This window comes from Monodon monoceros, unplaced genomic scaffold (assembly GCF_005190385.1).
Source record: "Monodon monoceros isolate NGI ecotype Baffin Bay Population unplaced genomic scaffold, NGI_Narwhal_1 Super_Scaffold_22, whole genome shotgun sequence".
Lineage (NCBI taxonomy): Eukaryota > Metazoa > Chordata > Mammalia > Artiodactyla > Monodontidae > Monodon > Monodon monoceros.
Window position 1 is genome coordinate 40,861,431 of NW_021703779.1, and position 15,023 is coordinate 40,876,453.

At 39.1% G+C, this 15,023-nt stretch overlaps 1 protein-coding gene across 3 annotated transcripts in view; it reads right to left on the minus strand.

Annotated features, from left to right (window-relative positions):
• Positions 1-15,023, minus strand: part of ZNF674 (zinc finger protein 674) — a 42,733-nt gene that overhangs the window by 20,851 nt on the left and 6,859 nt on the right. For 2 of the 3 annotated variants that reach the window (XM_029239954.1, XM_029239953.1), the window contains exons 3-5: positions 14,634-14,677; positions 12,989-13,115; positions 12,582-12,680 (exon numbers count right to left, since the gene is read on the minus strand). In XM_029239954.1, the coding sequence (XP_029095787.1) occupies positions 12,582-12,680; positions 12,989-13,115; positions 14,634-14,677 (270 nt within the window). Of the gene's footprint in view, positions 1-12,581; positions 12,681-12,988; positions 13,116-14,633; positions 15,000-15,023 lie in introns of those variants that run through there. The other variant, XM_029239952.1, reaches the window with a different exon arrangement.

Consider the following 15,023-nt stretch of genomic DNA (forward strand, 5'->3'; position numbering starts at 1 on the left):
AATAACTCAATTTCATTTCTTTTTATGGCTGAGTAATATTCCATTGTCTACCAAATGTAAAATAGATAGCTAGTGGGAAGCAGCCACATAGCACAGGGAGATCAGCTAGGTGGTTTGTGACCACCTAGAGGGGTGGGATAGGGAGGGTGGGAGGGAGGGAGATGCAAGAGGGAAGAGATATGGGAACATATGTATATGTATAACTGATTCACTTTGTTATAAAGCAGAAACTAACACACCATTGTAAAGCAATTATACTCCAATAAAGATGTTAAAAAAAAAGTCTTAGTCAACTAGGGATATAAAAGGAGCTTTTGATGAAAGGTATCTTTCAAAAAACCACAGCAAATATACTTAATGGTGAAAGTTTTAGAAGTTACATTTTCTCTCTGTGCCTCAGTTTCTCATCTATAAAATAAGGATAACAACTAGTCTCCTTTACAGGGTCATTTGGAGGATTAAACTCTGTAATGTGTACAAAGCACACAGAATGCTGCATTTGTGGCACACAGCAAGTGCTCACACATTGACTATCATTACATTTCTAGCATTGTCTTCATCATTATTTCCATTAGAATCAGAAACAAACAAGGAATTCGCTATCACTGTATCTAAAACACTGTAATACAGGCCCTGACTAGTAGAATGGGAGAAGAAAAAGAAAATGTATAATTGGACAGGAAAATACAAAATTGTTTTTATGAAGATAATTGTTTACACAGAAGACCCAAGAGAATCTAAAAACTATTAGTATTAATAAAAGCATTCAGAGAGGTTTCTGTACACAAGTTGAATATATAAATATCACTGCATTGTCATACATTAGTATTAACTAATTAGGAACCATAATAGGAAAAAAGATCCCAAACACAATTGCAATCATACCTAAGAGGTATCTAGGAACAGATTTAATAAAACATGTGCAAGCACTTCCTGAAGACAAGTTCAAACCATTACTAAATGGCAGAAAACACAGGCTGAATAAGAGTTCACTGATGGTAAAATTCAATAGAGTAAAGATACCAAACCCCAACGTACTTCCAACTCATCTCCAAACACAGTGCAATTGCAATTGAAATCCCTACTAGTTTTCCATGGAACTTCACAAACGAATCCTATGATTCCTATTTGAAGACCAAAGAGTCCAAAGAGATAAGGAGAATCATCCTACCAACTATTTACAACATCAGTAACAGTAAGAATGGTGTGTGTAACAGTTGACATTTATATAGCATTCACTCAGTATCAGGCACTTGTAAGTGCTTTACATACTTTAACTCATTAGAATAAAGTTATAAAAACATGCAAATGGAAAAGGGACAAACAGACCAATGGAACAACATAGCCTGGGAAAAGACCCACATGGATATGGACCTTGACCTGTAGCTGAAGGGGCATCACAACCCACTGTTGAAAGGGTTCAGTATGCAGCATGATACAAGTGTATGTCCACGTGGGGAAATAAGGTGATGTAATAGTTTCCTTCCTCACGAGTTATATAAAAATAAATTCCAGGCAGATTTTAAGAAAATAAAAAGCAAAATTTGAAACTTTTAGAAGAAAATTATATGACAACATCTTTATGAGCTCAGTCAGAAAAAAGTTACATAAAATTATACAAAAAGCACAAAGTAAAAAGTTGATCAATCTAATTACAATGAAAACTTCTATTAAAAAGACACCAGCAATAACCAAGATAAAGAAAAGATACTGACTACACATGAACACTCTATGACATAAATCACAGCAAGATCCTTTTTGACCCACCTCCTAGAGAAATGGAAATAAAAACAAAAATAAACAAATGGGACCTAATCAAACTTCAAAGCTTTTGCACAGCAAAGGAAACCATAACTAAGACCAAAAGACAACCCTCAGAATGAGAGAAAATATTTGCAAACGAAGCAACTGACAAAGGATTACTCTCCAAAATTTGCAAGCAGCTCATGCAGCTCAATAACAAAAGAACAAACAACCCAATCCAAAAATGGGCAGAAGACCTAAATAGACATTTCTCCAAAGAAGATATATAGACTGCCAACAAACAAATGAAAGAATGCTCAACATCATTAATCATTAGAGAAATGTAAATCAAAACTACAATGAGATATCATCTCACACCGGTCAGAATGGCCATCATCAAAAAATCTAGAAACAATAAATGCTGGAGAGGGTGTGGAGAAAAGGGAACCCTCTTGCACTGTTGGTGGGAATGGAAATTGATACAGCCACTATGGAGAACAGTATGGAGGTTTCTTAAAAAACTACGAATAGAACTACCATATGACCCAGCAATCCCACTACTGGGCATATACCCTGAGAAAACCATAATTCAAAAAGAGTCATATACCAAAATGTTCATTGCAGCTCTATTTACAATAGCCAGGACATGGAAGCAACCTAAGTGTCCATCAACAGATGAATGGATAAAGAAGATGTGGCACATATATACAATGGAATATTACACAGCCATAAAAAGAAATGAAATTGAGTTATTTGTAGTGAGGTGGATGCACCTACAGTCTGTCATACAGAGTGAAGGCAGAAAGAGCAAAACAAATAACGTATGCTAACACATATATATGGAATCTAAGAAAGAAAGAATAAAAAAGGTCATGAAGAACCTAGGGGTAAGACGGGAATGAAGACACAGACCTACTAGAGCATGGATTTGAGGATATGGGGAGGGGGAGGGGTAGGCTATGACGAGGTGAGAGAGTGGCATGGACATATATACACTACCAAGCGTGAAGTGGATAGGTGGTGGGAAACAGCCGCGTAGCACAGGGAGATCAGCTAGGTGGTTTGTGACCACCTAGAGGCGTGGGATAGGGAGGGTGGGAGGGAGGGAGATGCAGGAGGGAAGAGATATAAGAACATGTGTTATGTTTAACTGATTCACTTTGTTATAAAGCAGAAACTAACACACGATTGTAAAGCAATTATACTCCAATAAAGATGTTAAAAAAAAAGAATCTATATAAATCAAAAAAGACAAACACCCCAACAAAAACACAAATATAGGGTATGCACAGGTTAAGTCACAGAAGAGGAAATCCAAACAGTCAACACCAAATATGAAATGACAAATACTTTTACTCATAATCAGGGAAACAAAAATTATAATAAGATACCAACTCATACTTAACAGATTACCAAAATGTAAAGAGTGTGCCCATACTACAATTCTAGAGAGAAAGAACCGTGCCATCACTGCAGAATGTTCTATTGGGCAGCACTGGTCTGAGTCATATATTGTCTGTATCATCAGTATGGCTGCATAAGGTTACAGAGCTTTGCATTTTTACATTGACACTTCCTGTTCAAAAGCTGAAGTTTCAGATATTTGAGAAGCTACATCTGCCAACCCAGCTGCAATCCATGCTCTTAGGGAATTGGTTTAACATGATATTTATTAAAACCCATGTAACATCATGGTGACTATAGTTAATAATACTGTACTGCATACTTGAAAGTTGCTAAGAGAGTGAATCTCAAAAGTTCCCATCACATGGATAAAGAAGTATGTATATTGTACATACATACAATGGAATATTACTCAGCCATAAAAAGAATGAAATAATGCCATTTGCAGCAACATGGATGGACCCAGAGATTATCATACTAAGTGAAGTAGGTTCAGAAAGAGAAAGACAAATACCATATGGTACCACGTATATGTGGAATCTCAAATATGACACAAATGAACCTATCTACGAAACAGAAGCAGACTCACAGACACAGAGGACAGACCTGTGGTTGCCAAGGGGGAAGCGGGGTGAGGGAGGGATGGAGTGGGAGTTTGGGGTTAGCGGATGCAAACCATTATATATAGAATGGATAAACAACAAGGTCCTACTGTATAGCACAGGGAACTACATTCAATATCCTGTGATAAACCATAATGGAAAAGAATATAAAAGAGGATGCGTATATGTATGTATATATGTATCTCTGAATCACAACATCGTAAATCAACTATACCTCAATTAAAAAATCTATTATGAAATTGTTTTATAAACAATTTTTTAAATGTTCTCATCACAAGAAAATAAAAACATTTTTAAAACCCCACTCTTTTTGTTTCAAAGGCTGGTAATAAAATACTACCAAGCGCTTCCCCAGTCCAGAGGCCTTTGCAGGACTTAAAATGAGTAGGCCAAAACCACTTAATGTCCCTCAGCAGTAACAGACACCTTAAAACTATGAGTATTAAGGTTGAAGAAGCTGAGGAAGAAACTTTCTTCAGAGAGAGCTGTTGGAAAGCTGTGGCGTTTTCTCTAACAATAGGGGCGGGAGGAGTACATTAGCCTCAGCCCTAATCTAGTAAGAAAATCTTCAAGGAGACAACTTGCTTGATATACGCCCAGTAGAGTTTTGGGGATGCAGGGGACTTGGCACCTGATTTGCACCTAGAAAACCTCTACAGGTGACAGGCAGGGTTAGGCAGTCTGTGACCACAGAAAAGAGGTTGCATGGGGGGTGAAGAGATCAAGGTGCAGATCCCACCACACACACATACTCCACAAGCCAGATGTGGACCCTCTGGATAGGAACAGGATTGGGTTACTTTGGAGAGAGAGCTTTCTGCTAATATCAAGGTGACCTCAGCAAAAAGAGATTGGAAGTATACAATGGTGCTGCAGGGTGAGGGTGGGGAGGAGATATATTAAATAACTTGTTGGAAAAGAGGCACTGTCTATATTGAGGAAACTGCAGTCAAGGTTCCTAGCTGGGACGTCTCCAAGGAAACCATAAACATGCCAGGGACAGGAAGAATCAGTCTTTGGAAATCTGCCACATGCTGAGGGCATCGATATCAGATGACATCTTTATCAGTTAGGGCAAACTGTTTTTGTCCTTTGTATGTCCTTCCTTCCTCACTTGCTTCACCCAAGGAGCCAGAGATGGCCTAGTTGTTGCGTAGGGGAGTGAGGGGGAGTAAAGAAAGAAAAAGCTGAGCATGCTTCCTTTGCTACTAAAAACTCCAGCCTGAAGCACTGAAGCAGGCATTAGCTGGGGGAGAGATTTCCCTTTAAATGAAGTTCATAGTTTTCACTTCTACATGTGATTAGACTTTTTTTTTAACTAAAATGAGACTACCACACACCCTCAGAAATTAAAAGGATAATAAGGAAATATTGTAAACAAATTTATGCCAATAAATTTGACAACTTAGGTGAAATGGACAAACTCCTTGAAAGACAAGTTACCAAAGTTTTTGTTCATGAAGAAATAATCTGAATAACCCAATATCTATTAAAGAAATTGACCTTGTAGTTTAATGCTTTCCCACAAAGAAAACTCCAGGCCCAGATGAGTTCACTGGGGAATTCTATCAAACTTTTAAGGAAGAAATAACACCAATTCCATACAAATTCTTCCAAAGAACTAAAGAGGGGATGGAATACTTCCTAGCTCACTCTATGACTTCACTATCTTGATTGTGGTGATGGATTCTTGGGTGTGTGCATGTCAAAACTTATCCAATTATGCACTTTAAATATATGCAGTTTTTTGTATGTCAGTTATACCACAAATACAGAGGCTAAAACAGCTAAATCAGTACTTAGAGGCAGTCATAGCATTCACAATGCTTATATTAGGAAGGGAAGCTATCAAATCAGTGATCTAAGCTTCTACCTTATGAAACTAGGAAAAGAGAAAATTAAATTCAAACTAGCAGAAAAACAGAAATAATAAAGATAAAAGCAAGAACGAATGAAATCAAGGTTTCCATTTCTAGCCACAGTGGAGTATGTCTACTACAGCCCCTGTCTCCTGCTGATTATTGCAGCTAAAAACTCTGGACAAAATATATAAAGCAGCTACTTAGGACTCTGACAAGTTAAAAAAAAAAAAAGCAGGTAGACTCTGAAGGTGAGTCAAAAAGTGGAGAAGCAGCCCATACACCAGTGAGTTTCTTTTTTGTCCCTGCTCTTTTTTCACAAGACTTTGTCCCAATGGCATACAAGACTCCAGAAGTCCTGAGCTCATCCAAGAGCTGTGTGTACAAGGGAAAGCAAAGCCTCACACCAAAGCTTTAAGAACTGAACAAAACTAAGATTTCAACCACAGCTCAAGTCTAACACCTGAGTGAGAAATGCATGGAGACAACCGTAAAACAGGAGAGCAAAGGCTCTGAAATCTGCACAAAGACTTAAACCACCACACAAGACTAAAGTCTCAAATTAACCCCCAAATGGTGCATACACAACACAGATGCAAACAAGCACAGCAAAGGCTTTGAACACCGAACCAACCGGAATCAACACCCACAGAAGGCAAGACAAAACTAGTGGTTTGAATCTAACTAGGTTTATTACATGATAAACAAAGATTAAAAGGAACAAAACTATCACCCCTATCTAAGATAGAATCCAAAATCATTCAACATAACAAACAACTAGCAAAATGTGACCAATTCTCAAGGGAAAAGATAACAGATGCCAGATGCTGGAAATACCAAAGACATTTAAACAGCTGTTGAAACTAAGCTCTATGAGGCAAACACACTTGAAATGAATGGATAAACAGAAGTTCTCAACAGAGATACAGAAACTGTAAAAAAAAAAAAAAGAAATGGAAACTTTAGAACTAAAAAAGACAATATCTGAAATTAAAAACAAACAAACAAAAACAACACATGGGATGAACTGAGCAGAACAGAGACGACAGGGGCAAGAGTCAATGAACTTGGAGTTAAACTGACAGAAATGATCCAACCTGCCAAGGTGAGGAGTAGAGACAAAAAAAAAATGGGAAAAATAAAAGAAAGAAATACAGCAACAGGTATTCCTAGGACAATATCAAAAGGTCCAACATTCATGTTATTGGAGTCCTCAAAGGAAAAGAGACTAGTGCAGAAAAAAAGGTCTGAAGAAATAATGGCCAAAAAACTTCCAAAATTTGGAGAAAGACGTAAATTGACAGATTCAAGAAGCTCAGCATACCAGAAACAACATAAACTCAAAGAAACACCCAGAAATATGACAATCAAATATCTGGAATGCAAAGTTAAAGAAAACATCTTGAATATAGCCAGGAAAAAAAAAAGCACACTGCATATGAGGAAACAATGATTCAAATGACTGTGAGGTTCTCATCAGAAACAATGGAGGCCAGAAGATAATGGAACACCTTAAAAATACTAAAGGAAAAGAAATGTCAACCCAGAATTCTACACTGATGCAAAAATATTCTTCAAGAACGAAGACAAAATTTTAAAATTCTCAGGAGAACAAAAAGTAAGAGATCTTGTCACCAGCAGACCTGTTCTAAGAGAAATGATACAGGATCTTCTTCAGGGTGAAGGGAAATCATATCAGAAGGAAACGTGGAACTTCAGGAATAAATAAAGATCAACAGAAATGGTAAAATATCTGGTAAATATAGAGACTATTTTTCTCCTTTTGAATTCTTTAAGGTATGTATGACAGTTGAAAGCAAACATTATAACATCGTCTGAGCAGTTTAAAATATGAAAACCTATAACATAAAGGAGGGAAGGTAAGAGACCTATATTACTGTAAACCTTCTACATATGACTTGAAAAGTTAAAATATAACTACAGGTGGTGAAAGGGTTAAGTATGTATATCTTAATGCCCAGAGCAACCACTAAAGTAAAAAAAAAAAAAAAGGAGATATTGACAAAAAGCAAATAGATAGGTTTAAAATGAAATATTTAAATTGCAGTTGCATTCCCTATGCAAGACCTATGCATTCAAAACTACCAAATATTACTGAGATGAATTTTTATAGACCTAAATAAATTGAGAGATACACTATGTTTGTGAATCGGAACACTCAATATTGTTAGTATTTCAATGACCCACAGATTCAAAGTAATCCCAAACAAAATTCCTGTAGGCTTTTGTGCAGAAATTGGCAAGCTGACTCTAAAATTTATATGAAAATATCAAGGACCAAAACATTATGAAAAGGAAGAACAAAGTTGGAAGACTCACAGTACCTGATGTGAACACTTAATGTAGGCTACAGTAATTAAGACACTGCGGTATTGGCAGGTAGACCAACGCTTATGTGCTCAACTGTTTTTGACAAGGGTGCCCAGGTAAATCAGTGGAGAAGAGACAGTCTTTCCAAAAATGCTGCTTGAACAATTAAATATGCATATGCCAAATAAAGAAGAAAAACAATGACCCTTGCCTCATACCAGGTAAAAATATCCATCTCATTATTGGCCATAGGCCTAAATATAAGAGCTAAAATTATAAATCCTCTGAAATAAAACATATGAGAAAATCTTTGTTACCTTGGGTTATAGAATTATTATATAGGGCACAAAAAGCATGAACCATAAAAGAAAAACTTGATAAACTGGACTTTATCAAAATTAAAAATATCTTTTTATGGAAAGACACTGTTAAGATAAAATCAAGCCACAGCATGGGGGTAAAAACTTGGAAAACACATAGCTGATAGAGGGCTTGCATCCGGAATATATAAAGAACTCTCACAACTTAATAATAACAAAAATGGCAACAAATTACAAGAAACAGTTCACCAAAGATGTATAGATGGCAAATAAACACATGAAAAGATGCTGAACATCAGTTACTGGAGAAATGCAAATTAATATCACAATGAGATACTCTTATACAGCTACTAGAAAGAAAGACTAACAATATTAATAATACCAAGTGCCAGCAAAGTAGCAAAACACCGGAACTCTCATATGCTGCTGCTGGGCATCCAAAATGGTACAGTTACACTGGAAAACAGTTTGGTAGCGTCTTGTGAAGTTGAACATACACTTACCACATGACCAAGCAATCCCACTCTAGATATTTACCTAAGAAATAAGAAAATATATGTCTACACAAAGACCTGAACATGAATGTTCATACCAGCTTCTTTCATAATAACCAAAAGTTGGAAAAAATTCAAAAGTGCATACCCTGGTCTATGGATAAGCAAATGGAGTATCATTCAGCTACAAATAGGAACAAACTGCTGATACACGTCACAACATGGATGAACCTAAAAAACATTAAGGTAAATGAAAGAAGCAAGATACATAAGGCTGCATACTCTAAGATTCATTTATATGACATTCTAGAAAAAACAAAACTAGAAGAAGAAACAAGATCAGGTGTGGGAGTAGGGGAGAAGTTTAATTGTAAAGGGGAACAAGGGAGTGTTTTAGGGGGAATGAAAATGTCCAATATCTTGATTGTGGTGGTGTTTAAATGACTATATATTTGTTAAACCTATAGAACTGTACACTTGAGAGGTGAACTTCATGGTATATAAATTATACCTCAATAAACCTCATTTTAAAGAAAAGAATGCAGTTACATCAGAATAAATATATCATGACAATACATGGAAAATGCATATGGAAATTACGTTAAAACATTACCATATACAACCCGCTATCATATTGTGCTATTTATGCATTTCCTTTTATTAAACTACCTGTTAAGTATTAAGGATAGAAAAAATACTAACAAATATTTAATTCTAGTTAATGATATGCCTGTGGGAATATTTAGGTGTGAAGTGTACTGATCTCCACAACTTACTTTGAAATGCATCCCACACAAAAAATAAGGGAGATTGATGGAACAACAGAGGAATTAGTACACAAATAGGAGATAAAGAAAATATAGCAAAACATTCATTGTAGAATCTAGGTGGTATTATATGGATGTTCAAACCATAATTCTTTTGCTTGTTTTGTCTGAAAATTTTCATAATAAAATGTTGGGGGAAAAAGGAGCTGATAAAGAACAGCAAAGTAAGCTCAAAGAAGTAGAAGTAGAAATAAAAGTAAAAGGAAAACGGAAAACACACAATAGAGAAAATTAACAAAGGTAAAAGTTCTTTCTGTGAAAAGCTCAACAAACTTAAAATAATAAATATGACAGTGAGGCTACTCTTGATACTTGGATCTTGATAGAAGATTTTTATTATCTCAGAATGAGCAGAGAATTTATGAGACCTGTCAGAGATTTCATCCAGGGGCCAGAGGAGAATACAGGCCCTGAAGTAGCTTAAAGAATGGAGGAATGGGGGAAGAGAACCAAGCTGTTGCGCTCCTGTTTTCCATCCCACCTGACCTGTGCTCCTAGGTGATGGCCTTGCTAAGTCTCCCAGTCCTTTGAACCCTTCGCAGCGGACATTTAAAGCAATGAATCTGAACTAGACATGGGCTTCACAACTATCTGGGGTGTTACTCACAACGTGCATAACTAGGCCTACCCCAGATTTCTGAAACAATTTCTAGAGGGTGGGGCCTACTCATGAGTATCCCAAGGGTTCCACAGATCACTATGTGATACACCTCCAGTTGACGACCACTACGTTTAAAAAAATATTCCGTATGGCTAATAACAATAATAAAAAGAGTGATAATATATATTGAGAACTTCCCTTATTCCAAGCACCCTTTTTGGTGCTTTACATTCATCAACTCATTAAATTCCGACAATCCTGTAAATTCTAGCATTAGCCCCATTCTACAAACAGGCAGAGAAAGGCTAAGCCACGTGTGCAAAGTGACAGCTTGTGAGTGAAGAAGCCAGAATCTGAATCCAGGCTGTGAGCTCCAAAGCCCAAGCTCTTCACCACTGGGCTGTGGAAGAATAACAAACCTCCTTCCTCTGCTCCGGTCCAAAATAATGAAAGCAATACTTATCCAGTGCTTCTACCAGCCCCCCACCTGGATGAATGAGAATAAGATGCAGGCTCTCGCCTCTAGGGGTTTGTGTTCCAGGCAGAGAAAAAAGCCACAGGCACTTGGCTAGGTTTTAAAAAAGTTACCAAATGGAATGCAAACCTAGAAGTTTAGCTATGTTATTTAAAGTTACAAATGTAGCTAACAAAGAAACAAAAAATAAAAATTTAATAAACATTGAGAAGAACAGGGGAGCAGAAGGCTGTGTAACTGAGGTAAGTCCTTATTTTTTCATAGAGGGGAGAGAAAACAGAGAGCTCCAGAAATGCAGGTGTGTAGGTATACGCTGGACCTATGGAGATGCACATGAGAGGAATTAAAAACAAAAACCTTGAAAACAAGCTGTGCTTGGAGGTGTGACTGGGAATGCACCGAGATTACCTTGTACTCCATAATGTTCTGCAGACTTAGACTGAACATGTGCATGTGACACTTTTAATATAATACAGCTTGTAATATAAGTGAAATGTGACTCAAAGGGTGGAAGGTGCCTCTGAGTTTGCTTCCTCCTTCCTGTAAACACTGGAAGCATGATAAGGCATGCCATTACCAGACAAGAAACCCTGATGAATCTCTACAGGGCAGCAGATACGGGATTGACGGAGCAATAAAGAGGGAATTGTAGCCCAAAAAGTCCCTGGGAGAAGGTACAGGGAGGTGGGTAAACACGCCAGCAAAACTGTGGAGGCTCTGAGCGACAGCGTGCATCTGCCAGGCAGGAGTGGGCTCTGGGAAAGACAGCTGGGGAGTCACCTGGGATCAGCTGGGCCCGCGTCTGACTATAGCTGCAGCTGTGAAACTAAACTCTAAACAGCTGTTGAAAAGCAGATTCAGATTCAGTCAATCTGAGGTGGCTTCCAAGAGTCTGCACTTCTACTCTGAGGCCGGGCCATGCCCAGGCTGCTGGTCCACGAACCACAGTGAATAGTTACAGTGCTCCAGACAGACTTCTTCGGGAGGGGCCACTGAGTGGCCACTGTGAGTGGGAGAGAAAAGGAGGAAGACCAATGTCTGAAGACTTTCTGGATAAGGGGCCCTGAGAAAAAAAACAAAGAAACAACAGAAAAGGAAAGAAGCAGCTCTGTCCAGAACTGAGACACTGCTCACTGAAGCATGCCATCGTGGGAGTAATATGCTCTCAAGTTTATTTATTTTTTTAATAAATAGAGATAACACAAAAGACAAAATAATTGAGTGGGAGGGAAGTATTGACAAGAGGAGGAATCTAACAACAGGCGGAATCAAGTCAGATTTGGAAGAGCCTCAGAGAAATAAGAAAACAGAAACCTGTGTGAAGTGGACACTGTTTAACCACAAAGTGAGGGCAGAAAAGGGCATGGTGGTACTTGGCTTGGTAGAGCTGAAGGCCACTAGCAAAGCTTTTTTTTTTGTCCATCCCAACTCCAGTAAACCAGGTAGGATAATTTCCCTGAGGTTAAAGACTCTGCGTTTCAGACTTCGAGGGCCCACAGTATGCCAAGTAAAGAGGAAACATCACCCCTCCATCTGCTTGTCTTCTGATGAACACACAAATGCCCAAGAGATGGGGAAAGTCCCAACAGCTTCCAGAAAGGAGAGGGAGGAGGAAGGAGACAAGGCTGGGCACGTCTCCCTAGCCACCCAGATGCTGGAAGGTGGAGACGGGATCTACAGAACAGCAGTGGCTGCCTCTGTCTGAACCCCAAGAACAAGGGGCTGCAGAGGGGCAGCAGGTGGGGCATCGTGTGGATATCACAGCAGCTCGTTCCATCAGACCCGAATTGTGTCCCCAAGTCTGGGGTTTCTGAGAAGAACTCCTGGGTGCGCCCCCGAGGCCAAGCTCTCCCTGACCCACCAGGTCCCCTTGCCCTGGCCCAACTGGCCCGGCACGGGCTCACCTGGACACCTCCGTGTTGCGCTTTCTCCAGCTGCCATCCTGGCCTCCTCTTCTCCTTGTCCCAACCTGGAGATCCTACCTGGTTGGGCCACGAGGAATCCTGTTAAGGGGAAATGACAGAGGACTTTCTAATTGACACATGAGGCATTCCGGAACCGAGGCCCATCCTTGCAGGGCAGAGATGGTCTGGCCTCAGTGACTGCCCCGTGAGCCCAGCTAGTGGGCCCTCAGTGCAGACCATCCACAGAGAAGGTGACAGCACAGACAGGGTGCAAACGCCATTATGAATTCTTGACCGTGAGCCTAAGGCCCGATTCATTCAGGGCCCAGACGCCCCTGAGCTGCAGCAGCCGACAGAGAGGGAGCCCCGGGGGGTGCGTTCCAGTCACCCTGTGAAGGGTCCCTCACCCACGGAGACAAGGTGGCTGTAGTTCTCCAGCATGACATCCCTGCAGAGGTTCTTCTGAGTGGCGTCCAGCTGCTGCCACTCCTCCAGGGTGAAGTCCACAAACACATCCCTGAAGGTCAACATTTCCTGCAACAGCACACTCCTCCTTAGCCCACTGTCAAAACAAGGTGGGCAGTGGGGGGGGGGCACTGGCATCTAGAGGGTAGAGGCCATCGATGTTGCTAAATATCCTCCAATGCACATGGCAGCCCTCCACAACACAGCATTATCTTGCCCAAACGTCAAGAGGGCACAGGTGAGAAATCCTGGGGTTGAGCAGTGAAATGGAATGATCATGAAAAGGACTAGAATGTGCTGTAATATGCGAAAAGAAGAAAATAAAAAGAAAAAGGGATTCTTATATCAAGATAGATAAATAGGCACACATGATTTTCGGAAGAATGCATGAAAAAATGAAGGAGACACAAAGACAGGGTGAGAGGGAAATTTTTCACCTTTTGATGAACAAAGTTTTGTTTGAATTTTTTGCCATATGCACAGAGTACTTTTTAAAATACTCAATTCAATTTATTAATGCTCTATTCAGAACATGTTTTTAGAATTTTGGCATCCATATTCTTAAGTGAAAGTGGTCTTTCACTTTTTGCTTTCTTGTAGTATCTTCCTTGAATTTAAGTTAACTGGCATCATAACATGTACTGGATTCCTTTTCACCTTTTAACAGCCTGGAAAAGTTGAACACAGAAATTATCTGCTCTTTAAAATTTTGTGAAAGCAGCAATTAGTCCAGGATTTGGAAGAGCAGATGTAAAGTGTGAACACCTTTGATTCAAAAATCCTACTTCCAGGTGTATTCTCCATAAATACCTGTACTAATGGGCCAAGAGATACATAGAAAGTTGTTCATGAGGCACTGTATATAATAGAAAAAGAAAATTAAAAATCTAAGTGTCCATTCGTAGAGAAATAGTTAAATGATACTTCTATACCATGAAATAGGAACTGAAATAATCTTTATGTACTGATGAGGAACAAAACCCAGAATATAATCAGGTGGGAAAAGCAAGATGGGTATGGGAGTGTGATGGCACTTGTGCAAAAACACATGTTACATATATGTCTATTTTTAGTTAAATTAATGTAAATGCATCTACAGCACCTTATCACCAAATTGTTAACAGTGGGCATCTGCGAGGAAGATGTGGTACTGGGGAGAGAAGAAGTAGGGATCTTTTGGATACTGTTTTTATGCATATTGGAACATGAGACATGGATTTACTTTCATTATTTCAAACATAATGAAAAAGCAAAAAGTGAACTGAAAGTGAAGAAATAGAAAAAGCAAGATGAGTCTATGTATTTAAACAATCTTCTCTGAGAAGGAAAAGAAAAAAAAGAAGAAGAGCAGTCCCAAGAGTAAGAAGTAGATTTTAAAAGTCTTTTCCTTTCTATCTTGTTCCTTTTTCTTTTCTCTTATTTTTTGGTGAGGAGGGGAAGGATTGGAGAATCTGAGGTGGATGACAGGTTGAACAGAAAACAGCCAGAGCTAAGTGGACTAATAGATTTTTCAAGGCTGCAATATAATTTCCTAATTGCTGCCTCAAATTCACTGGAAACAAAGTAGGGGGTAAATTAGGAACTCACCTGGGACACGGCCATCTGGCTCTGCCCTGACAAAGGATGGAGATCTAGGAAGGCAGAATTAGGAGGGTCGAGATCAGTGCATACAGCCATGAGACCACCATCACCAGCTTAATAACAATCACTCTTGCCCCACAGCGGGGATGATCTGGACACGTGGCTGGTAGCTCCAGCCTGTTCCCCTGGGACACGGCTAAGATCCTGTGTGTTTTCCATGTCAATTTATTTTCTCTTCCTGGACAGATTTATGACTTGTGTTTAAAGACATCTCCTCGGAAGCCATTAACAACCTGACATCTCCTTTCTCTCAGGAATTCTATGCCTGGAAATTTATCGTAAAAAGGCAATCATAAATAAGCACAGGCTACAAGGATGTTAACTGTAGGTGTTTCC